At 40.5% G+C, this 24,357-nt stretch overlaps 1 protein-coding gene across 2 annotated transcripts in view; it reads left to right on the forward strand.

The window, feature by feature from the left end:
- USP9X (ubiquitin specific peptidase 9 X-linked) overlaps positions 1-24,357 on the forward strand; it is a 126,190-nt gene that overhangs the window by 11,010 nt on the left and 90,823 nt on the right. For both annotated transcript variants that reach the window (XM_082680998.1, XM_082680999.1), the window contains exon 2: positions 22,798-23,051. In XM_082680998.1, the coding sequence (XP_082537124.1) occupies positions 22,956-23,051 (96 nt within the window). In that variant the 5' untranslated portion in view covers positions 22,798-22,955. The remainder of the gene's footprint in view (positions 1-22,797; positions 23,052-24,357) is intronic.

Here is a 24,357-nt window from a genome sequence, read left to right on the forward strand (position 1 = left end):
TTGCGGCTTGCGGGCTCTAGAGTGCAGGCTCGGTAGTTGTGGCGCATAGGCTTAGTTGCTCCGTGGCATGAGGGATCTTCCCGGACCAGGGTTCGAAACTCGTGTCCCCTGCACTGGCAGGTGGATTCTTAACCACTGCGCCACCAGGGAAGCCCCTTAGCATTCCACTTTTTTTGTTTCTTTATGTTTCTTCAAAAACAGCCTCTGGGAAGGTGGCTCTGAGAAGTTTCCTGAGGCTCAGTTGATAGTGTCTAAATCTGAACTGTCCTTTGTAGGTGGTCAGAACCTCTCTCAGCCTGATTGAGAAAGTGTGGTTGGTAGTAAAGAGCTCTAATCTCGGTCAAAGGGCTTGGGTTATGATTGTAACTACTGCCAGTTAGTGAGCAAATTATTTAACCTAGATGAAATTGTAAAATGAAGGATTTGGACTGGGTGACTGCTATCTTATAACGATTGAATTGAACTCATTTTATAGTATTCTGGCACAAGGGGATATAAAGATAAATCCTTACCTCCTAGGCTCTAACGTCTGTTGGGCCAGACTATATAGTGTGATAAGTGCTGTACTAAATAGTGGTGTGGAAAATAGAATGGTAAAAGAGATGAAGAGGGACTTCCCTGGTGGCTCAGTGGTTAAGAATCCGCCTGCCAGTGCAGGGGACACGGGTTTGAGCCCTGGTCCGGGAAGATCACACATGCTGCAGAGCAACTAAGCCCATGTGCCACAGCTACTGAGCCCACGTGCTGCAACTACTGAAGCCCGCGCGCCTAGAGCCCGTGCTCCGCAACAAGAGAAGCCACCGCAGTGAGAAGCCCGCGCACCGCAACGAAGAGTAGCCCCCGCTCGCCGCAACTAGAGAAAGCCCGCACGCAGCAACGAAGACCCAAGGCAGGCCGAAATAAATAAGAGAAAAACAAAAATCATTCTAGTTTGGTGTTGAGTGAGGTTTGTTGGTTTTCAAAGGTGCACTATTTTGGTGGCCCTGTGAATTAGAGCAGAGACTTCTGGGCAGGGAAAGCAACTTGAGATCAGGGTTTTTAACCTCAACACTGTTGATAGCTTGGACCAGATAATTCTTTGTTGTAGGGGTGCTCTCCTGTTCTCCCTCATCTCTACCCACGTAATGCCTGTAGTATACCACCCCCTCAGCTGTGACAGCTAAAAGTATCTCCAGACATTGCCAAATGTGCCCTGGGGGCAGTATTTGAGCACCACTACTTGAAATGGAGGAATGGAAGTGTGAAAGTGTAATGTTTTTACAGAAAAGCTGGTAGTAGAATGTAGAAGAAATACTGGAGATATTGGGAGGGGAGGGGGATTTGGGGATATGACACTAGAAAGGTAATTTGAGTAAGACTAGAGCACAAGGGACGACCTTAGTGCCACGTTAGGGCACTTTTGTTTTGGGGGTAATGAGATGGGCCTTCAAGTTTAAGTGAAAGGTAGAGATAATTAGATCTGTTGTTTATTTCTGAAAGATAATTCTGATGGCATCATGGTGGACATGTTGGAAAGTTGGGTAGCAAGGGAATTGAGACAGTATTTGTAAGGGTTTCGCTGAAAGATAAGAGAATGGTTTAGGGAATGGAGTAAAGGAATGAGGTACCTGGGACTCCACTTGTATGAGGATGGTGCTGCTAATTTGACTTCGGCTTCTCTGTCACTGAATGTTATACTTAACTAAAAAGCTAGACACCTTTATTATCTTCCCCTTCAACTCTTTCTCCCCACCGAGAGCTTCTGTCTGTTGAGATCTATTGAAAGGTCATCAGGAGAAAGGAATCTGGGTTATAGAATGACTGTTTTCCCAATGTGGCTCCACTACTTAAACAGTGGATTATCAAAGCACATGCCTTTTTTTTTTAACCACCCCCCTCCCCCAACATGTAGGGGACTACAATCTGGCATCCAGTTGAGTGTCAACTGTAGGCTCGCCATGGTTTGTATAGGTGATATTTTACAGCTTTTGAAATAGACTGACACACAAAAATAGATGAATAAAGTTATTGTTTAAATAGTTGCAGTAATCCCATTGGCTTCTATTTTGGAGGGTTTTTTTGTTTGTTTTAAAAAACTGCTCATATTTGAAGTGAAAATAACATAGTCAGTGGAAGTGTACTGAATTTGGAATCAGAAGGGCTGTGTTTTAGTTTTAGAATCCTGCCCTCTGTGAAGTCACTTAACAGTGAGGACCCAAAAGGTTATTAGTTACCTGTAAAACCAAGGTGTTGGATGAGAGACGACTTAAGGTACCTTTTTTTTCTTTTAAAGTTAGTAAATTTTCTCTTTATCCCTAAAGATGTGGAAAAAACTGGAGTGTAGAGAAGAGACATTTTCAAGTAAAGGAACATAGGAAAGGTTTTAAAAAAGGGTTCATAGGCTTAGGAGTTAGTATTGGATTGACAGGTAAAGGGAGGGATAATGTAATTTGAATGTTTCCCTTGTTTTTCGTGTGTGTGTGTGTGTGTGTGTGTGTGTATAGGGCTTTATTTTATTTAGTATCCTGTGGGTTAATTGTGTTTGCCCAACAGCTTGTAGTGTGAATTTAGGGACTACAGACTTGGTAGCCAGGGGTAAAATTTCTTGGCTGGCAGAGCAGCTTAAAGTTTGGTTAAGTTTTCATCTGAAGTCTAGATTAAGCTTTAAGAACGTACTGCTGTTAAAAAGTGATGTGGCCTGCAGGGGGAATAAAATTTAGGGGAGGTTGTTTTTTTCTGAATTGAGAATGAAAGTATGCGGATAAATAGAGTAGCAGTGATTTTTGTCTGGCACAGACGGTTTCAGAGAAAACGTTGATAACCTTGTTTTTCATCACTGTAAGAGAAGTAGCAAAAGAAGCCTATCATTTTTATTGTGTATCAGTAGGCCAGTCATTCTTAAACTTACTGGTCTCAGGACTTCTTTATAATTATTGAGGACCTCAAAGAGCTTTTGTTAACGTGGGGTTCTATCCATTGATATATATTACTATATTAGAAACTAAAACAGACATTTAAAATTTTTATGTGTGTATTTAAAAATAAAACTCATTGCAAGTTAATGTAAATAATACTTTTATGAAAAATAACTTCCAAAACAAAAGTTAGTGAGAAGAGTGACATTGTTTTACATTCTTGCAAATATCTTTTATCTGACCTAATGAAAAACAGGTGGATTCTCTGTCTCCTTCCTTCAGTCTGTTGTGATATAATACATCATGTAGCCTCTGGAAGAACTCCACTGTATACCTGAGAGAGAATGACAGTGAAAATGGCAAATAATGTCTTATTATTATGAAAACATAATCTCTGGGATCTGCTGAAAGGGTCTTAATGGACCACACTTTGAGAACCAGTGCCTCAGACTCCCAAGGGAAGTTTGACATTATCTTTTGAGTGGCTTACCTACTATACAGTTTCACTTTTTTTTTTTTTTTTTTTTGCTGGGCCGTACTGAATGCGGGATCTTAGTTTCCCGACTTAGTTCGAACCTGTACCCCCTGCACTGGCAGCACAGAGTCTTTAACCACTGGATCACCAGGGAAGTCCCCAGTTTTGGTTTTTAATTGAGATATAACTTGCATACAGTTTAAGTCCACAAATCTTAAGTGTGTGACTTGATAAAATTTTATAAATGTATATATCTGTATAACTATCATTCAGATCAACATATAGAACATTTCCAGAATCCTAGAAGACTCCCTTATGCGTCTACTCCTCCAACCCCCTGCCCCCCAGTATTTTGACCCATATCTTTCAATGAATTAGTCATGCCTGGTTTTGAATTTCATATAAACAGAATAATACAATATGCACTCTTCTTCTGGCTATTTTGCCCAACAGATGATTGATTAATTTCTTCTTTTTCATTAGGATGTCATTATTTGAAATATACCATTATTTGTCTATACATGCTACTGTTGGTGGACATTCAGATTGTTTACAGTGTTTTCACTAATTATAAAGTGTTGCCATGATTGTTTTAGTATGTGTCTTCTTTTTTTTTGCGGTACGCGGGCCTCTCACTGTTGTGGCCTCTCCCGTTGCGGAGCACAGGCTCCAGATGCACAGGCTCAGCGGCCATGGCTCACGGGCCCAGCCGCTCCGCAGCATGTGGGATCCTCCCGGACCGGGGCACGAACCCGTGTCCGCTGCATCGGCAGGCAGACTCTTGACCACTGCACCACCAGGGAAACCCTCTTCTTTTTAATTATTACTATATTTTTGGCCGCACTGTGTGGCATGCGGGATCTTAGTTCCCTGACCAGGGTTCAAACCTGTGCCTCCTGCGTTGGAAGCTTGGAGTCTTAACCACTGGACCTCCAGGGAGGTCCAGTATGTGTCTTTTGATGGTCTCTTTGGTATACACCCAGAAGTGAAATTGCTGGGTTATAGGGTATATGTGTGTTTAGCTTTAGTAGATGCTGCCAAACAGATTTCCCACAGAGTAGTTGGTTATATTAGTTTAGAATCCTATCAGCCCTGTAGTTGATGTCATTGTTCCTTAGCAGCATTTAGTATTGTCGGTCCTTTTAAGTTTAGCCATTTGGGTGGAGATTTAGGAATATTTAATTGTGGCTTAAATAACCATTTACCTGTGTTTAATGCCGTTAGAACCTTATCATATGCTTATTGGTGAATACATCTGGAAAGATCTTTGCACTTGAGAGATTCAATACTTCAAATTAAAATATGGCCTTTAGAAATAAACCAAGAAGACAAGATATAACAAGTGTTGGTGAGGGTATGGAGAAAAGGGAACCTTTGTGCAGTGTTGCTGGGATGTAAATTGGTGCAGCCACTGTGGAAAGCAGTATGGAGGTTCCTCAAATTAAAAATAGAAGCTATAGGGCTTCCCTGATGGCACAGTGGTTAAGAATCCGCCTGCCAATGCAGGGGACACGGGTTTGAGCCCAGGTCTGGGAAGATCCCACATGCCGCGGAGCAACTAAGCCCGTGTGCCACAACTACTGAGCCTGCGCTCTAGAGTCTGCAAGCCACAACTACTGGGTCCACGTGCCGCATCTACTGAAGCCTGCGTGCCTAGAGCCCATGCTCTGCAACTAGAAAAGCCACTGAAATGAGAAGCCTGCACGCTACAACGAAGAGTAGCGCCTGCTTGCCACAACTAGAGAAAGCCCACACGCAGCAACGAAGACCCAACGCAGCCAAAAATAAATAAATAAAATAAATAAATTTTTAAAAAGAAAGAAAGAAACTGGTATGATCTATCAATTCCACTTCTGGTGTTTGTCCTAAGAAAGGGAAAACACTAACTTGAAAAGACATATGCACGCCCATGTTCATTGCAGTATTACTTACAATAGCCAAAACAACCTAAGTGTCCATTGATAGATGAATGGATAAAGAGATTGTGGTACGTGTGTATATGTTACTCGGCCATGAAAAAGAATGAAATTTTGCCATTTGCGACAACATGGATGGACTTCATAGACATAAAGACAAATATGATCTCTCTTGTATGTGGAATCTTAAACAAACCAACCCAAGCTCATAGATACAGAGAACAGATTGGTGATTGACAGAGGTAGGGGGTGGAGTGGGAGAAATGGGTGAAGTGGGTCAAAAGGTAAAAAAAAAAAAAGTAACACGTTCATTATCAAAAAAGATATAAACCAGGGCTTCCCTGGTGGCGCAGTGGTTGAGAGTCCGCCTGCCGATGCAGGGGACCCGGGAGTGGCTGGGCCCGTGAGCCACGGCCGCTGAGCCTGCGCGTCCGGAGCCTGTGCTCCGCAACGGGAGAGGCCACGACAGTGAGAGGCCCGCATACCACCAAAAAAAAAAAAGATATAAACCAGGAAGTTTATTCCATTCTACATTCGTTCCACTCTCCAGGACTTTTTTTATGTATCCCAACAAATGTCTCTAAGCTTAGCTATCATTCTTTTTTGTGTGAAATTCACGGTTATGAAATACATTTTAAAGAATATACTTGCTATTCTGTTCCTTTGGTAGTGAGGGGGCTAGACAGGTGAATTCCTTAAGGGCAGAAACAGTGTTGTTTACTGTTCTATCTCTTCAGGGTCTGGTGCAGAATCGGTATTCTATAATGTCACCAAGATAAACAGGTTTGCATAGATTTTTTTTTTACCCTACCTTTAATTATTTAACCAGATTTCACCTATATAAACATGCTTTAAGGGATGGGCAAGGATAGAGATAACTATTGAACACCCTTAAGAATATCTGATTTGTTTAAATAAGATTGCATATGTTTTACCACCAGTGAACTTTTTGTATAGGCCAATTTTTTTAATATGTATGTATAAATTTATTTATTTTTAGCTGCATTGGGTCTTTGTTGCTGCGCGTGGGCTTTCTCTAGCTGCGGCCCACGGGGGGTTACTCTTCGTTGTGGTGCGCAGGCCTCTCATTGCAGTGGCCTCTCTTGTTGTGGAGCACGGGCTCTAGGCACACGGGCTTCAGTAGTTGTGGTTCGAAGGCTCTAGAGCACAGGCTCAGTAGTTGTGGCACACGGGCCCAGTTGCTCCGCGACATGTGGGATCTTCCCGGACCAGGGCTCAAACCCGTGTCCCCTGCATTGGCAGGCAGATTCTCAACCATTGCACCACCAGGGAAGCCCCTAGGCCAAATTTTCTTTGTTAAAATTTTACACTTAGGGACTTCCCTGGAGGTCCAGTGGTTAAGACTCCTTGCTTCCACTCCAGGGGACACGGGTTCAGTCCCTGGTCAGGGAACTAAGGTCTAAGATCCCACATGCAGTGCGGCACCCCCCTCCCCCCCAAAAAATAATTACAATACCAGAGGTGGGAGAACCAAGGTTATGGATGCCACCCAGTTATGCATACCATCAACCTTACTTGGTAATTGGTGCTGGTCTTCTGTTATTTTGAACTACTGTCACATTGACTGCATTAGGCTATTCCATACTGTTTCTTGTGCCTTTTTTGCTCCATCCCTACACACATTTACTTGGCGTACTACTCATCTTTATTCTGTAAGATGCAGCTCAGATATCGTTCTTCTAAGAAGCTTTTGTAGATATTCTCTACTCTCAACTAATTTATTTTCCCACCTTCCCAAACTTTTTATTAAGGAAAAATCAAACATACATAGATGTAGATAAACTCCCATCAACTGGCTTCAATTCATGGCTTTTCTTTTTATGTACCCCCTCCGTTTTAAAGCAAATCCCAGGCAGGATTTCATCTTAAATATTTTAATATATTCCAGTTTAATTTAGATGTTTTTCCTTGGTGCTCACATTGCCCTTCTGTGTTGTAAATTATAGGTTTTTAATTTAGTTCTTAGATATTCTTGTATTCTACTTTGTAAACCTCTCGTAGCAATAGCTAATACTCAGTGCCTATATATATTATATATGCATAAATTCTTTATGTTCTTACAGCAGTCTTGAAAAGGTAGCTGCTATTTTCCTCATTTTATATTTAAGGAAAACAAGATATAGATGTTAAGGAACTTGTCCAGCTTGGACACCTAGTAAGTGGCAGAACAGGAATTCAGACTGAGGCAGTTTATCTTCATTCTGTACTCTTATTAACCACTACCTTGTATAATGTCTGAGTAAATGAGTTCTGTTAGTATTTTCCCCTTGTTATTAATTCGGCCTTCTTTTGCCTTGCAGTTGCCAACAGCACGTAGACATTAACTGCTTTTTCATAAAACATAGCTAAAGGGACCTTAGCGTGCAGCTCTCCCATTTTAAAAACGAGGTTCCCTTGCCTTTAGCACTTCTGCTTCTCATTTCATTTGTGATCTGTCAAAAATACTGCTGACGTCTGGCCTCTTTTTTTTTTTTAGTAGTGTCTCAATATACTAAGGGGGGTGCCATAATTGAATTAGAATGTTTTAGTTTTATATTTTGTATACCACATTTTAAAAAAAACAGTTTATTTCCTTTCCCTCCCTCCCTCCCTCCCTCCCTCCAGTCTTCGTTGCTGCGCCGGCTTTCTCTAGTTGCGGCTTTCTCTAGTTGCGGCTTTCTCTAGTTGCGTTGGTGAGTGGGAGCTACTTTTCGTTGTGAGGGGCTTAGTTGCTCCACAGCATGTGGGATCTTCCCGGACCAGGGCTCGAACGTGTGTCCCCTGCTTTGGCAAGCGGTTTCTTAACCACTGTGTCACCAGGGAAGTCCCTATAATACCACATTCAAAGTTTTTAATGTTTTCATTTTCAGTAACTTCATATAGCTTTCACTTTTTTTTTTTTTTTTTTTTTTTAGTGTATACATGTCCATGCCTCTTTATTGCTTTGTCACCGTTTACCCTTCCCCCTCCCCATAGCCTCAAGTCCATTCTCTAGTAAGTCTGTGTCTTTATTCCTGTTTCACCCCTAGGTTTTTCATGACATTTTTTTTTTTCTTAAATTCCATATATATGTGTTAGCATACGGGTCTCTTGTAGACAGCAAATATATGGGTCTTGTTTTTGTATCCATTCAGCCAATCTGTGTCTTTTGGTGGGAGCATTTAGTCCATTTACATTTAAGGTAATTATCGATATGTGTGTTCCTATTCCCATTTTCTAAATTGTTTTGGGTTCGTTATTGTAGGTCTTTTCCTTCTTTTGTGTTTCTTGCCTAGAGAAGTTCCTTTAGCAGTTGTTGTAGAGCTGGTTTGGTGGTGCTGAACTCTCTCAGCTTTTGCTTGTCTCTAAAGGTTTTAATTTCTCCATCAAATCTGAATGAGATCCTTGCTGGGTAGAGTAATCTTGGTTGCAGGTTTTTCTCCTTCAACACTTTCAATATGTCCTGCCACTCCCTTCTGGCTTGCAGAGTTTCTGCTGAAAGATCAGCTGTTAACCTTATGGGGATTCCCTTGTGTGTTATTTGTTGTTTTTCCCTTGCTGCTTTTAATATGTTTTCTTTGTATTTAATTTTTGACAGTTTGATTAATATGTGTCTTGGCGTATTTCTCCTTGGATTTATCCTGTATGGGACTCTCTGTGCTTCCTGGACTTGATTAACTATTTCCTTTCCCATATTAGGGAAGTTTTCAACTATAATCTCTTCAAATATTTTCTCAGTCCCTTTCTTTTTCTCTTCTTCTTCTGGAACCCCTATAATTCGAATGTTGGTATGTTTAATGTTGTCCCAGAGGTCTCTGAGACTGTCCTCAGTTCTTTTCATTCTTTTTTCTTTATTCTGCTCTGCAGTAGTTATTTCCACTATTTTATCTTCCAGGTCACTTATCCGTTCTTCTGCCTCAGTTATTCTGCTATTGATCCCATCTAGAGTACTTTTAATTTCATTTATTGTGTTGTTCATCGTTGCTTGTTTCATCTTTAGTTCTTCTAGGTCCTTGTTAACTGATTCTTGCATTTTGTTCATTCTATTGTCCATTCTATCTCCAAGATTTCGGATCAACCTTACTATCATTATTTTGAATTCTTTTTCAGGTAGACTGCCTATTTCCTCTTCATTTGTTAGGTCTGATGGGTTTTTATCTTGCTCCTTCATCTGCGGTGTGTTTTTCTGTCTTTTCATTTTGCTTATCTTACTGTGTTTGGGGTCTCCTTTTTTGCAGGCTGAAGGTTCGTAGTTCCTGTTGTTTTTTGTGTCTGTCCCCAGTGGCTAAGGTTGGTTCAGTGGGTTGTGTAGGCTTCCTGGTGGAGGGTACTAGTGCCTGTGTTCTGGTGGATGAGGCTAGATCTTGTCTTTCTGGTGGGCAGGTCCACGTCTGGTGGTGTGTTTTGGGGTGTCTGTAGACTTATTATGATTTTGGGCCGCCTCTCTGCTAATGGGTGGGGTTGTGTTCCTGTCTTGCTAGTTGTTTGGCATAGGATGTCCAGCACTGTAGCTTGCTGGTCGTTGAGTGAAGCTGGGTGCTCGCGTTGAGATGGAGATCTCTCGGAAATTTTTGCTGTTTGATATTATGTGCAGCTGGGAGGTCTCTTGTGGATCAGTGTCCTGAAGTTGGCTCTCCCACCTCAGAGGCACAGCACTGACTCCTGGCTGCAGCACCAAGAGCCTTTCATCCACAGGGCTCCTTAATTTGGGATGATTGGTTGTCTATTCAGGTATTCCACAGATGCAGGGTACATCAAGTTGATTGTGGAGCTTTAATCCGCTGCTTCTGATGCTGCTGGGAGAGATTTCCCTTTCTCTTCTTTGTTCTCACAGCTCCCAGGGGCTCAGCTTTGGATTTAGCCCCGCCTGTGCGTGTAGGTCGCCGGAGGGCGTCTGTTCTTTGCTCAGACAGGACGGGGTTAAAGGAGCCGCTGATTCGGAGGCTCTGGGTCACTCAGGCCCGGGGGTAGGGAGGGGCACGGAGTGTGGGGCCGGCCTGCGGCGGCAGAGGCCGGCGAGAAGTTGCAGCCTGAGGCGCGCCTGTGCGTTCTCCCGGGGGAGTTGTCCCTGGATCCCGGGACCCTGGCAGTGGCGGGCTGCACAGGCTCCCCGGAAGGGCGTGTGGCTAGTGACCTGTGTTCGCACACAGGCCTCCCGGTGGCGGCAGCAGCGGCCCTAGCGTCTCATGTCTGTCTCTGGGCTCCGCACTTTTAGCCGCGGCTCGCGCCCGTCCCTGGAGCTCTCTCAAGCAGCGTTCTTAATCCCCTCTCCTCGTGCACCAGGAAACAAAGAGGGACGTAAAAGTCTCTTGCCTCTTCGGCAGTTCCAGACTTCTCCCCGGACTCTCTCCCGGCCAGCCGCGGTGCACTAACGCCCTGCAGGCTGTGTTCACGCCGCCAACCTCAGTCCTCTCCCGGCGCTCCGACAAAAGCCGGAGCCTCAGCTCCCAGTCCCGCCCGCCCCGGCGGGCGAGCAGACAAGCCTCTCGGCTGGCGAGTTCCGGTCGGCCCGATCCTCTGCGCTGGAATCTGTCCGCTTTGTCCTCCGCACCCCTGTTGCTGTGCTCTCCTCCGCGGCTCCCAAGCTACCCCACTCCGCCTCCCGAAGCCTCCACCCGCGAAGGGGCTTCCTAGTGTGTGGACACTTTTCCTCCTTCACAGCTCTCTCCCGCTGGTGCAGGACCCGTCCCTATCCTTTTGTCTCTGTTTAGTTTTTTCTTTTGCCCTACCCAGGTACGTGGGGGGTTTCTTGCCTTTTGGGAGGTCTGAGGTCTTCTGCCAGCGTTCAGTAGATGCTCTGTAGGAGTTGTTCCATGCGTAGATGTATTTCTGGTGTATCTGTGGGGAGGAACGTGATCTCCGCGTCTTACTCTTCCGCCATCTTCCCGGAAGTCCTAGCTTTCACTTTTGATTTGAGCATCAGCCTTCATGGTATACTGTAGTGTTATTTTGAACCTTTAGGATTAATTGTACACAGACATACAGAGTTGGAAGGATAGCTCTTTTTCATACATTTCTCTTAATGGAGTCTGCATATATAAAATCATATTGCAGAATAATGTAAATGTCCAACTAATGAATGCCTAAATAAAATGTGTACCATTCAATGGAATATTTTTCAACTATAAAGAGAAATGAAGTGTACTGATACATGGTACAATTTGGATGAGCCTTGAAGATAGTCATGCTAAGTGAAAGAAGACAGTCATAAAAGACTCCATGTTGTATGATACCATTTATATGAAGTGTTCAGAATAGGCAAATCTATAAAGACAAAAAGTAGATTAGCTTGGGGCTGGGGGTGAGGGAGGAGGGAAGGGGGAATGATTGCTGCTAATAGGTATGGGGTTTCTTTTCTTTCTTTTTTTTTTTTTTTTTGCGGTACGCGGGCCTCTCACTGTTGTGGCCTCTCTGGTTGCGGAGCACAGGCTCCGGACTTGCAGGCTCAGCGGCCATGGCTCACGGGCCCAGCCGCTCCGCGGCATGTGGGATCTTCCCGGACCAGGGCACGAACCTGTGTCCCCTGCATCGGCAGGCGGACTTTGAACCACTGTGCTACCATGGGGTTTCTTTTTGGGGTGATGAAAATATTCTAAAATTGATTGTGGTGATAGCTGTACCACTCTGAATAAACTAAAAGCAGTTGAATGGTACACTTAGAGTGTTTTATATAGTATGTGAATTATATTTCAAGACTTATTTTAAAACTATAATATGTAACTTCAAACATAGTTTAAAAACTATAATATTAACTTCAAACATTCCTTCAACGACTAGAAGGACTTTCAAATTCTTGGTTTCCTTTTCAAATTCTTTACATTTGTGATTCAATCTCATTGTGGAAGTTTCAGGCAAAAAGAGTACCTACTGGATGCACATTGAAAATGGTAATTATCAATAATGTGTCTGCCTTGCTTAAAATATTGACTAAATGAAATGAAGTCTCTCTTTTCAATGTGTTGGATCAGCATTTCATGATTGGATTAGTTAACTTCTAAAAGTGTTAACTAACTTTGATAAAGATTGGTAAGAGCTATTAATAAATAACTGAGTTTATCTTAATCTGTCCTTTAACAAAGAGTAGACTGATAAGTAGGCATACCTTCTGTGACATTTGGTATGTGACTGTGTCTAATATTTTAAGTCAGTGTTGCTCGATTTTATGAGTAGGTTGCTTTGTTTAGGGACTAGAATTTATTGAGACCTTGCACCCTTTGTAAAGATTTAGTAAATAAAGGAATATTTAAGTAAAAGTATATCTTTTCTTGAAAAGTGACCTGGGTGTGTGTACACTATAAATCTCAGTATTTTGAAGGATTGTAATTTAGAAAGTGGTGAATATTAACTTTTGTTTCTGTGGGCAGAACTATAAGCTATAGGTATCAGTGACAAGGGAAATAGACTTTAGACTCAGTAAAAGACCTTCTTGCTGATAGCAATGAGCTTCACAGTGTTGTAACCAAAAACCTTTAAAGGGAAGATTTAAATGTAGAATTTCCTATAATTGGAGCAGTTAATTTCCAAATCTTAATAGTCTTTGAACACCTCTCCCTGATTGCCTGCAAGATTCTAGCCTTCAAAGTATCTCTTTGGTGCCCTTTTTGTGCTCAAGTTAGAACAAGTATTTTCTTTTTAAAACAAGTCTTTTCAATTTTATGATATTCTTAAACGTTATTACATGTGCTTTTGAGTACCTGGATGATTGTCTCATAATCAGGAACCGCCACACCATTTCAACCACTGATGTTAGCTTTGTGTTTTTAACACGTTGATGCTCAGTTGTACAATTTAATTTGTCAGATGAGAGCAACAGAAGCAGACTTAACACAAAAATGATGTGTTGGTGTGAAGGAAAAATGATGTCATGGCAAACCACGTGTACAGAGTGATGTAGTAATTCAAGTAGGAAAGCTGTGTTTCCCACATGGTACATGATAGTAGTAGGTTAGCTGTGCAAAACTCAAAGGAACCTATGCCTTAGCAGTCAGCAGTATGCTGCCATCTGTCACATATTATTAATATTAATAGTTCTGTTTGTATTTAGTTTGCAAATTTGTAGAAGAGCAATAAGCATAAGGAGTTGAATTCTGATTTCATTTATGCACATATTTAAGCAGCATTAAAATAGAAAGTAATTTAAGTTTTTAAAATGCTGTTAAGGTAGAACCAGGTTTGGCAAACTTGAGCCAGCTTAGTATACTGTTGATAGAAACCTGGTGCTTGGAGTCAGATGACTGGAACCAGGACTCCAATTCCATATTTACCAGGTTATTTCCCTATTTATTGAATGAAAAATATACTTATATTTCTACCTAAAAGGGTGGTTCATTTGTCCATTCTTTTACTCAACAGATAATTAGTTTACTTACTGTGTAGCACTGCATAATTTTGATGTCTCTTTGTTACTGGTTTCTTTTTATTTTTTAAATTAATTTTTGGCTGTGTTGGGTCTTCGTTGCTGTGTGCGGGCTTTCTCTAGTTGCGGCGAGCGGGGGCTACTCTTTGTTGCGGTGCGTGGGCTTCTCATTGCTGTGGCTTCTCTTGTTGCGGAGCACGGGCTCTAGGCACACAGGCTTCAGTAGTTGTGGCTCTCGGGCTCTAGAGCGCGGGCTCAATAATTGTGGTGCACGGGCTTATTAGTTGCTCCACGGCATGTGGGATCTTCCTGGAGCAGGGCTCGAACCCGTGTCCCCTGCATTGGCAAGCGGATTCTTAACCACTGCGCCACCAGGGAAGTCCCTACTGGTTTCTTTAGTCTTCCTATTGTCACGTTTTCTTTAGAGCCAGCACAAATTCTGATACGAACGCTGTGCTGTGAATTGTCTTACAGATGGTAAGATTTGAGTTGAAAGTTTTTAAAAAGTAGGGCAAACTTTTGAGATATGGTAGGATTCTGTGTTAATGTAACAGAATAATAAAAGCAGCTATATTAATATAACTGTTGAGGCTGTTCATTCATTTTAAAGTTCAACCTGTGCAAGTATAATATGTATGTCAGGAGCATAGAATCCTGGTAATTTATAATTGGGAGAATACTTTTCCTCTGGACTGATTTGGAGATCATAGGGCGCCTGGGAATAAGAATTGTTGAGCGTACATAGTAATCTAATTAGCATTTCAAGGGAGAAAAAACCAGCACTTGTTAGAATATCTATTATTTGTTGTGTGCGTTCTGTGTACATGGCACTTCACATACATTCTTCCATTGAAGCTTCCCAGCAATCTCTGAAGGTATTAGCCACCTTGAAAGAGAGAAGAAGATACTTGGAGATTAAATATGATCTGTTATAGGTATATCTGTTATATTTCAATGGCTGAAAATCCTCATGTTCTGCAAAAATCATGCACCAAAAAGTAACAGGGCTTATGGGGGAAACAGGATTGAGAGCAAACTGATCACTCAGAAGCTATGTAACTTTGTAATTAGAGCACTAACAAAAACAATAAGAATTTCAATAAAATAAACAGCACAGTTTAAAAGATCCTAAACTCCTGACAAATTATGGTAAATGTAGGACTTTTTTTTTCTTCTTCTTTTTTAAGGTAACCTAATAGAACCCTTCCATATAGGGAATGGTTGAGGTTACTGAGTTAGGGACACAAGGCTGAAATAAAATTCAAATGCACGAAGGTCAGGAGGAACAGTATACATACTTACAAGACAGAGCATGCGGCCAGACTGAGCCAAGAAAAATGTAGGGTGATGGCTATCTGGTCCAGACCTTTATCCCCAACACTCATGCTGCATTCAGCTGCTGTTACTTGGTACAAAACATTCATGTGTTGAGGGGGAAATTGCTTATGAAGTAACATGATTTGCAGGTGTGTTTACTGGCCAGTGAGCTAGCCATTTTTTTGTTTGTTTGCCAGTGAGCTAAATACCATTACAAAACTACAGGTATACCTTACTTTATCACGTTTCGCTTAATGCTCTTGGCAGATAATGTGTTTTTTGCACATTGGAGGTTTGTGGACACCTTGCATCGAGCAAGTCTGTTGCCATTTTTCCAACATCATTTGCTCACTTTGTGTCTCTGCCAGATTTTGGTAATTCTCACAATATTTGAAGCTTTTTCATTATTATATTTGTTACGGTCATCTGTGATCAGTGATCTTTGTTACTGTTGCGAGAAGATTATGACTTGCTGAAGGCTAAGGTGATGGTTAGCATTTTTAGCAATAAAGTATTTTTGAATTAAGGTATGTACATTGTGTTTTTAGACATGATGCTGTTGCACACTTAATAGACTACAGTATACTGTAAACATAATTTTTATGTGTACTGGGAAACCAAAAACTTCGTGTGACTCGCTTTGTGATATTTGCTTTATTGTGGTGGTCTGGAACTGAACTCACAGTATCTCCAAGGTATGCCTGTACATGTTTTGTAGCAGAACAGACTTCATATTTACCAAGTCTTTTTTCACTCCAAAACCCTCACACATGTTCCGTCCTCAGTACTAAATTACAAATAGTTGTCTTTAAAGTGTCTCCCCTCCAGTGGAATGTTATTTGAGAGGAAAGAGAACTAATACTTAACTGGACAGCTCTGTCTGACATTTAAAGATAATCATTACCTCATTTAATCAACAACCATAGCCTTGTATCCTCAGGTGAGGAGACTAAGTCCCAAAGAGGTTTGGGAACTTTGCCTAAGGTCACACAGTTAAGTTCTAGAGTAGAAATTTAAGTTCATATATTTCTGGTTAGAAAATTGGTTTTGTGTACCACACTGCATCTGGCAAAATAAGTTTGAGATCTTTAACAAGAGTGTTTGACTAACACACTTAATAGGATTGATGAAGTACCTCTGTTTCTCCCCTCTATGGTCTCTCCTCCTATAGCACTGAAATAGAAAGAGCAATGTAGCATAGCAAGGGGATAAGCAGAACGGTTGGTACCAAGGTATCTAGATTTGAAATTTGATTTGCTAGCTTTGTCCCCTATTAGTTACTTCATTTTAGTCAGATTATCTTTATGTACCTCAGTTTTTTGTCTGTAAAATGGTAATAATTAGTACTTACCTTTTGAGATTGAGTATTAAGTGAGTTAATAGATGAAAACTTTTAAATGGTACCTGGCACATGGTGACTGCTCAATAGATGTTAACTGTTTGTCACTCCTAATTGCTTCTCTCATTTCCTTTTTGGTTCGTTCTTTTTCTACTGTAATTCTATACCGTTTTCCTCATTTCTCTCTTCCCCTCCCCATCTCTTCATATCATTGATTTGAAATAGATTAAATATAGTTTGTACTTATGACTATTGATGTTTCCATCACTTTCTAAGTTTTCATTGATGTTTTGGGTGAATATGTTTGGATGCCTGTTGTTTGTAGGGCTGGACAGTTTTTAAAAATAGTGATTGTGAGGACTTGTTTTGTTTCTTAAGGTAAGTGCTGTGAAGCTATTTTAGTCTGACCTTTTTGTGTGCCGAAGTTTTTAACATTAAGCAAGAAAAGAAATAGTGTTACGATATATTTCAGTGACAACATCTTACCTTAGTTTTTTTTTGTTTTTGTTTTTGTTTTTTTGCGGTACGCGGGCCTCTCAGTGTTGTGGCCTTTCCCGTTGCGGAGCACAGGCTCCGGATGCGCAGGCTCAGTGGCCATGGCTCACGGGCCCAGCCGCTCCACGGCACGTGGGATCTTCCCAGACCGGGGCACGAACCCATGTCCCCTGCATCGGCAGGCGGACTCTCAACCACTGCCCCACCAGGGAAGCCCCCCTTAGTTTTATCTTTAAGGAGAATTCAGAATTTTTATTATTTGTAGATGGCAGGATTTTATACCAGGAAAATCAACTGAGGAGCTAGTAAGTGATTTAAATTATTACCATGGCAAAATATATCTATTTAATTTTCACATGCTTGTGAAATTTCCTTTGGATGAATTCTAATTTCATTCCACTGTGTTCAAAGAATATACTTAACTTTCAATCCCTTAAGTTTATTGAGACTTAATTTGCAGCCTAGCATATGGTCAGTCCTGGAGGGTGTTCATGTGTACTCAAGAAGACTGTATATTCTTGCTGTTGGGTAGAGTGTTCTATAGATGTCTGTATGATCTAGTTGGTGTATAGTTGTTAAAGTTTTCTGTTTACTTGGTGATCTTCTGCTTAGTTTTATCCATTATTGAAAGTGGGGAGTTGAAGTCTTCTCTTTTTTTTGGCCCGCACCGTGCAGCCTGTGGGATCTTAGTTCCCCAACCAGGGATCGAACCTGTGCCCCCTGCAGTGGGAGTGCAGTGTCTTAACCACTGGACTGCCAGGGAAGGCCCTGAAATCTTTTAACTATTATTGTTGAATTGTCTGTTTCTCGCTCCTCTGTCATTTTTTGCTTCATATGTTTTGAGGCTCTGTTAGGTTGTGTGTGTGTGTGTGTGTGTGTGTGTGTGTGTGTGTATAAAATTGTCATATTTTCTTCATGAATGGACCCTTTTATTATTGTAAAATGTTCCTCTTTACCTTTAGTAATATTTTTTTGTCTTACAGTCTTTTTTTTCTGATAAACATATAGCCACTCCAGCTTTCTTATGGTTGCTGTTTTGCATGATGGATATTTTTCCATCCTTTTACTTTCAACCAGTTTATATCCTTGAACCCAAAATCTGTCTCCAGTTGACAGCATGTGGTTGGATCTTTCTTTTTTTCTTTAAAAAAAAAATTTATTTATTTCGGCTACGCTGGGTCTTAGTTGTGGCACGTGGGATCTTCATTGTGACATGTGAGATCTTCTTTTAGTTGTGGCATGTGGACTCTTAGTTGTGGCATGCATGTGGGATCTAGTTCCCCCACCAGGGGTTGAACCCAGGCCCCCCCTGGATTGGGAATGCAGAGTCTTACCCACTAGACCACCAGGGAAGTCCCTGGATCTTTCTTTTTAAATCCAGTCTATCTCTGTGTTTTGATTGGATTTTATGAACCATTCACGTTTAATGTCATTATTGATATAGGTGGATTTACATTTGCCATTTTACTTTGTTTTCTATATCTCATGGCTTTTTTCTTCCTTTCTTCTTCCGTTACTGATTTCTTTTGCCTTAAGTGAATGTTTTCTAATGTATTTTAATTCCTTTTAATCATTTTTTCCACTGTGTTTTTTGTTAATATTCTTTTAACAGATTTATTGAGACATTCACATACCATACAATTCATCCATTTAAAGTGTACAATTCAATGTTTTTGTCCTATCAATAATTTTTTTAAATTGTGTTGAAATATATATATATCACAAAACTTGCTACTTTAACCATTTTAAGTGTACGATTTAGTGGCATTATTTGCATTCACAGTGTTGTACAACCATCACAACTATTTCCAAAACTTGTTCATCACCCCAAGCAGAAATTTTGTAACTGTTATCCAGTAATTCTTCATCTTCCTTTTCCCCCAGCCCCTGGTAACCTCTACTTTCTGTCTATGAATTTGCCTATTCTGGATATTCATATAAGTGGAACCATACAGTATTTGTCCTTTTGTATCTGGTTTAATTCACTTAGCATGGTGTTTTCAAGGCTTATCCATGTTGTAGCATGTATCAGAACTGTATTTCTTTTATGACTGAAAAATATTCTTTTGTATGGATACACCACATTTTGTTCATTCATTGGTTGATGGACATTTGGGTTGTTTGCACATTTTGGCTAGTATGATTAATGCTGCTATAAACATTTGTGTACATGTTTTTGGTGTGGACGTATGTGATTTCTCTTGAATATATACATAGGAGTGGAATGACTGGGTCATTTGTTAATTCTATGTTTAACTTTTTGAGAAATTGCCAAACTGTTTTTCAAAGGTGCTGTACCATTTTGCATTCTTGCTAACAGTGTATGAAGGTCCCACTTTCTCCACATCCTCGCCAACATTTGTTATCTGTTCTCCCCCTTTTTGGGTGGTAAAATGTACATAATGTAAAATTTATCTGTTTAACTTCTGTTTTTGTTTTTTGGCTGCACTGTGCAGCACGTGGGATCTTAGTTCCCCAGCAAGGGATCGAACCCGTGCCCCCTGCATTGGGAGCTTGGAGGCTTAACCACTGGACTGCCAGGGAAGTCCCCTCATGGCATTTTTGTGGGTAGCATTGTTTCAGTTTTAAAGACCTGGAAAATTAGAGTAGTTGTTACTGGCCTTTAAGATAGGGCAGCTTGTAAGTGGCAGAGGTGAGATTTTGAACAAGAGTTATGTTTGAATCCAGAAGTTATTTTTACTTGCTCCATTCCTCTGTCTTGCTCTTAATCTCTCAGCCTAGCACATTAAGGAAAAAGTATCCAATTCTTATGTGATGGTAGAGATGACTGTTAAAAACAGCAGAATAGAGCAGAGTATGCTATCCTGAGACCTGCTGTACCTTCCCAGCTGCGTTGGAAATCTAGAAATATGGGGAACTTAGAGGTAGAAGAAACTGAGAAACCAAGAGACAGAAAGGTGAGAGTATATAAGGGATATGGATGGCAAGCAGCTTGAGGCTTTGCCAATGGAATACTTTGCAAGAAGCAGAAGGTGATTTAGTTCTGTGGTCTGAGAGAAAGGTATTTTGTTTGGGGAGAGGTTTCATTCAGACTGCCACCTTTTCCATTTACTTTAATGTTATTTTGTTGAAAGGGACAGTCCCTTAGTTATCCACAGAATGCTTTTGCCTAGAATAATTTGTCCTCTGACTTTTGCCAGATATTTTTGATTTGTCTATGGATGGAGAGTTATTGGGATGCATATAGATGGAACAATGTTGAGCATAAACAAAACAACACGAGAATATGACTTTAAGATGTTTTAACTCAAATAATCTAATGTTAAAGAGTGCAAAGCAAGAGAGCAGTTAGTGCCGTGTGTGTGTATGTATGTTTTTTATTGTGGGAAAAATATATAAACAATTTTCAATTTTAACCATTATTAGGTATAGTTCGGTGGCATTAAGTGCATTAACATTGTGCAACCATCACCACCATCCATCTCCAGAACTTTTCATCTTCCCAAACTGCAACTCTGTACCCATTAAACAATAATTCCCCATTTCCTGCTCTTCCCAACCCCTGGTAACCACCCTTCTACTTTCCTTCTCTGACTGTAGGTACCTCATATAAATGGAGTCATGGAATATTTGCCCCTTTGTGACTGGTTTATTTCACTTAGCATTACATCCTCAAGGTTCATCCAAGTCAGAATTTCCTTCCTTTTTAACACTAAATACTATTACATTGTATGTATATACCAAATGTTGTTTATCCATTCATCCTTGGGTTGCTTCCCGGAAATAATTTTTGAAGAGCGATAGGATTGGTTTAGTGGACAAAGTAATAGAATTAATTTTTTAGACTTGCTTTCTATCTGTGCTTTGGTCAAGTCACCTCTTAGAGCTGTGGTTTTCTAATTTATAGGAAAATGCCACTTTCTATGTAAAGTGTAAGGATTTACCTTAAAAACACCACTTTAATTTTGGTGTGCCTCAGGGTTTCGTCCCCCCTCCCCAACTTGCCCAACACTTGAGAATATATTATGCTATTTCTTCCCACCCCCCAAGATTGTGACCCCCCTCACTTTCAGAAGGAGGTGTGTATTCGGGGGGCTCCCAGATGATGCTAATGAATCCGTCTCCCACTCTTGTGAACATTAACGTTCTGTTCAAGACCCCCAAGTTCTCTTTCAATTCCTGACTTACAGAGTCAGTCGTCTAGTGGAGGTTTTCACCTCTGTTTCAGTGTTGAAAACTGTATTTGTCACTGACATCACTACTACCTACTATTCTCTACCCTCCCCTTTGAAAAGAAGTAGAAAGGAAAGGAAACTTGAGTCCAGGATTGTATAAGCCAAGAAAGCTCAGAGCTTCAAGAAGGGAGGTGGGGGTACTGGCCGCCAGTTGTGGCTAACGCTAAGAAGAGGGCAAACAGGGTGAACGGCAAGGGGCAGTCATTTGATTATCAGTTAATTGTCAATTAGTAGAGCATTGATGATCTGTGAAGCAGACCTCCCCCACCCCCAAATGTACATATTTACAAAGCTTTGCATGTAATTTTAGGGGAGTTAATCCTCAAACCCATCCATAGACCTCAGTTAAGACCCAGTGGCTTAAAACAGTTTTGATAGTTTAGATACAGCTAGATGATGAGAGAGTGGAAGGAGTGAAAGGGAAGGGAGAAGCAGAGGCATTCTTTTTAAGATTTGGGGGGAAAGGGAAGGACAGAGGTTGGTGATTTTTCATTTCAGTAACAAAGATTCAAGCATATTTATAGGCTAAGAACAAGGTTTCCGGGAAAAGATTGAGGGAGCATCATTCATTGGGGATCATGAGCAGTGGGATCAAAAGAAAGAGATTGGAGCAAATTTGAAGTAGAGAGAATGAAGTTGAATTGGTTAGCTGATACTTTGAGTGGTAAGAAAAAAAAAATTTAAACAATTTGCCAGCCAACACAAAGTGGCTGAAGATTTTGATAGGTGGGTTTTTCTGGGTTTTAAAATTGTCTACTTCACATAAAATTTTTTGTTAGTGTATGTAGGTTGTATAAAAATGGAAAACAAAAGTGAAAGCGAGGGTGTTCAACCATGTTATCTTTTAATTGTTTTTCCACTTTATGTATTAAAGATTTTTCTGTTTTTAGCCTCCCCAGTACCCGATGTTATCAGTCTTAAGCTTTTTATTATGCCAATTTGATAAGTGAAACAAAATCTTGTTAGAACACCATCTCTGGGTTAAGTGATTATATTTAAGCTTGAAGTAAATACCATGGACTAAATGGAAGTGTGGTTGCCTTATAACCAAAGATCTATAAATCAGTCAGCTGAGGTTCTCAATCTCGTGGTACATTAGAATCAGTCATGGGGGAGATTTTTTGAAAAGTACTGATGCCTAGGCTTAACTCCCGAATATTGTAATTTATTCAATCTGGAGAGGGGTTTGGACGTCAGTGTTTTTAAAAGCACTTTGGATGATTTTACTACACAGCTAAGAATATAGAATTGAGGGTTTGGTGGTATTCCTCTATACACCTTTGCTAGATTTCTGCAAAGAGGAATTCCATTGTTAAACAGTTTGGGTCTGTAGCCCTGTCATGGCTCTGGGAGTGCCTGTGGCCAAAACCTTCCCAAAAGGGGAGAGTCAAGGTCATTTGACAAAATAGGTCGTATTGGAGGAGTAGTATACAGTTAACAATCAGATTTTATTACTTGGTTTATGTCTTAAATACATTGTAGGAATGTGTATATTCAAGGCATTGGCAAATTGAAGACAGTTTTGCCACTCCATAATTGAATTGAAATGACAACTAAGTGAATACCTTGATAATGTCTTTGGAATCCCAGGAAGAAACTGAAATATTATAAGGCTATACTTGTATGTTTTCTTGACATAACTGCTGATGTACTATTATCAGTTTATTAAGTTAAATATAGTATTGATGAAACTTTTCAGCTTTGTCCTCTTTCTCATTTATATAGCCACTTTCTCCTGACTAGAGTCACTGGTAATATTAAGTTCGAACAATTCCTTAGTTCATGTTTTTTATGTCTAAAACAATGTGCTTTTTTTTCTTCTACTTGTAGGTTATGCAATGGTCTCTGCAAGATGGTTTATTCTTGAATTGGAGCTTTTTAAGACTGACAAATGCTGGTACTTCATCTTCTATAAGTGGACTATAATTTCTTTTTTCAAGACAACTACATAAGCAGACAAAATTGCAAAGATCTGCCCTGTGTCGAGTATGACAGCCACGACTCGTGGCTCTCCAGTGGGAGGGAATGACAGCCAGGGCCAGGCTCCTGATGGACAGTCTCAGCCCCCCCTCCAACAGAATCAGGTAGGATGTTTAAGATACTAGTTAAAGCTACATTGGTGTGTCTATTGTGGGATATTAAATAATGGAGCATGTTCTGAATAATTTGTGAAGTAACCATAAAACTGTTATTTTAAGAAATATAAACATAGGTCTTACATAGTAACAAGAAACTCAAGGGCTATAGATGGTGATGCTTGGGTATGCAGGTCTCCCCCCCCCGCCGCTTTTTTTTTTCCTGGTGTCTTACACTATCAGTAATCATTAAAATCAAGTATTGAAGCCCTGTGTCAGTTCCAGAGCAAAGCATTAAATCATTTGATGTAGCCTATGGTTAGAGTATGGACTCAAGTCATATTGCTTGTGTTCAAATTTTAGCTTTACACCATGCTAGCTTTATGACTTTGGGTAAATTATATGACCTTTACACCTCAGTTTTTTAGCTATAAAATAAGAATAATAATAGTATAACTACTTCATAGGATCATTAAGAGGATCAAATGAAATAATGTTTGCAAAGAGCTTAAAATAGATTTTGGTATCTAGATTTTTATGCTGGCCTCAAAATTCATAATATTCTTTCTTCTTCTATTCTCTGGATGAATTTGTATAAGACTTCAGTTATTTCTTCATTAATTATTTAGATTTTACTGGTGAAACCATCTGGCCTGGGGCTTTATTTTTGGAACGGTTGTAATTGCAGATCCAACTTTTTTTTTTTTAATAGGGGAATTTTCTGATTTTTTTGTTTTTCTGGTGGATTTTCGTAATGTGTTTTTCAAGGAATTTGTCCACTTCATCTAGATTGTCAAATTATTGGAGTAAAACTTTATAATATCCTTTTTTATTATCTTTTTAATGTCTTAGGGCCTGTGGTAGCATCTCCTTTTTCATCTCTGATACTGCTAATTTGTGTTCTCTCTACTGATTACTCTTTCCTAAAGGATTTATCAATTGCATCAAACCTTCCCCCAAACTAATTTTTGGCTTTAACTCTCTTCGCCCTTCCCACTTACATGCCTTTTTGTGTGTGTGTGTGTGGTACGCGGGCCTCTCACTGTTGTGGTGTCTCCCGTTGCGGAGCACAGGCTCCGGACACGCAGGCTCAGCAGCCATGGCTCACGGGCCCAGCCGCTCCGCGGCATGTGGGATCTTCCCGGACCGGGGCACGAACCCGTGTCCCCTGCATCAGCAGGCGGACTCTCAACCGCTGCGCCGCCAGGGAAGCCCCCACTTACATGCTTTTAACTCTTATTTCTTGTTCCCTTAACTTCTTTTGGGTTTGGATTGCTTCTGTTTTTCTCATTTCTTGAAATGTAAGTTTAGATAA

The sequence above is a fragment of the Grampus griseus genome, assembly GCF_964374135.1.
Source record: "Grampus griseus genome assembly, chromosome: X".
NCBI classification, from domain to species: domain Eukaryota; kingdom Metazoa; phylum Chordata; class Mammalia; order Artiodactyla; family Delphinidae; genus Grampus; species Grampus griseus.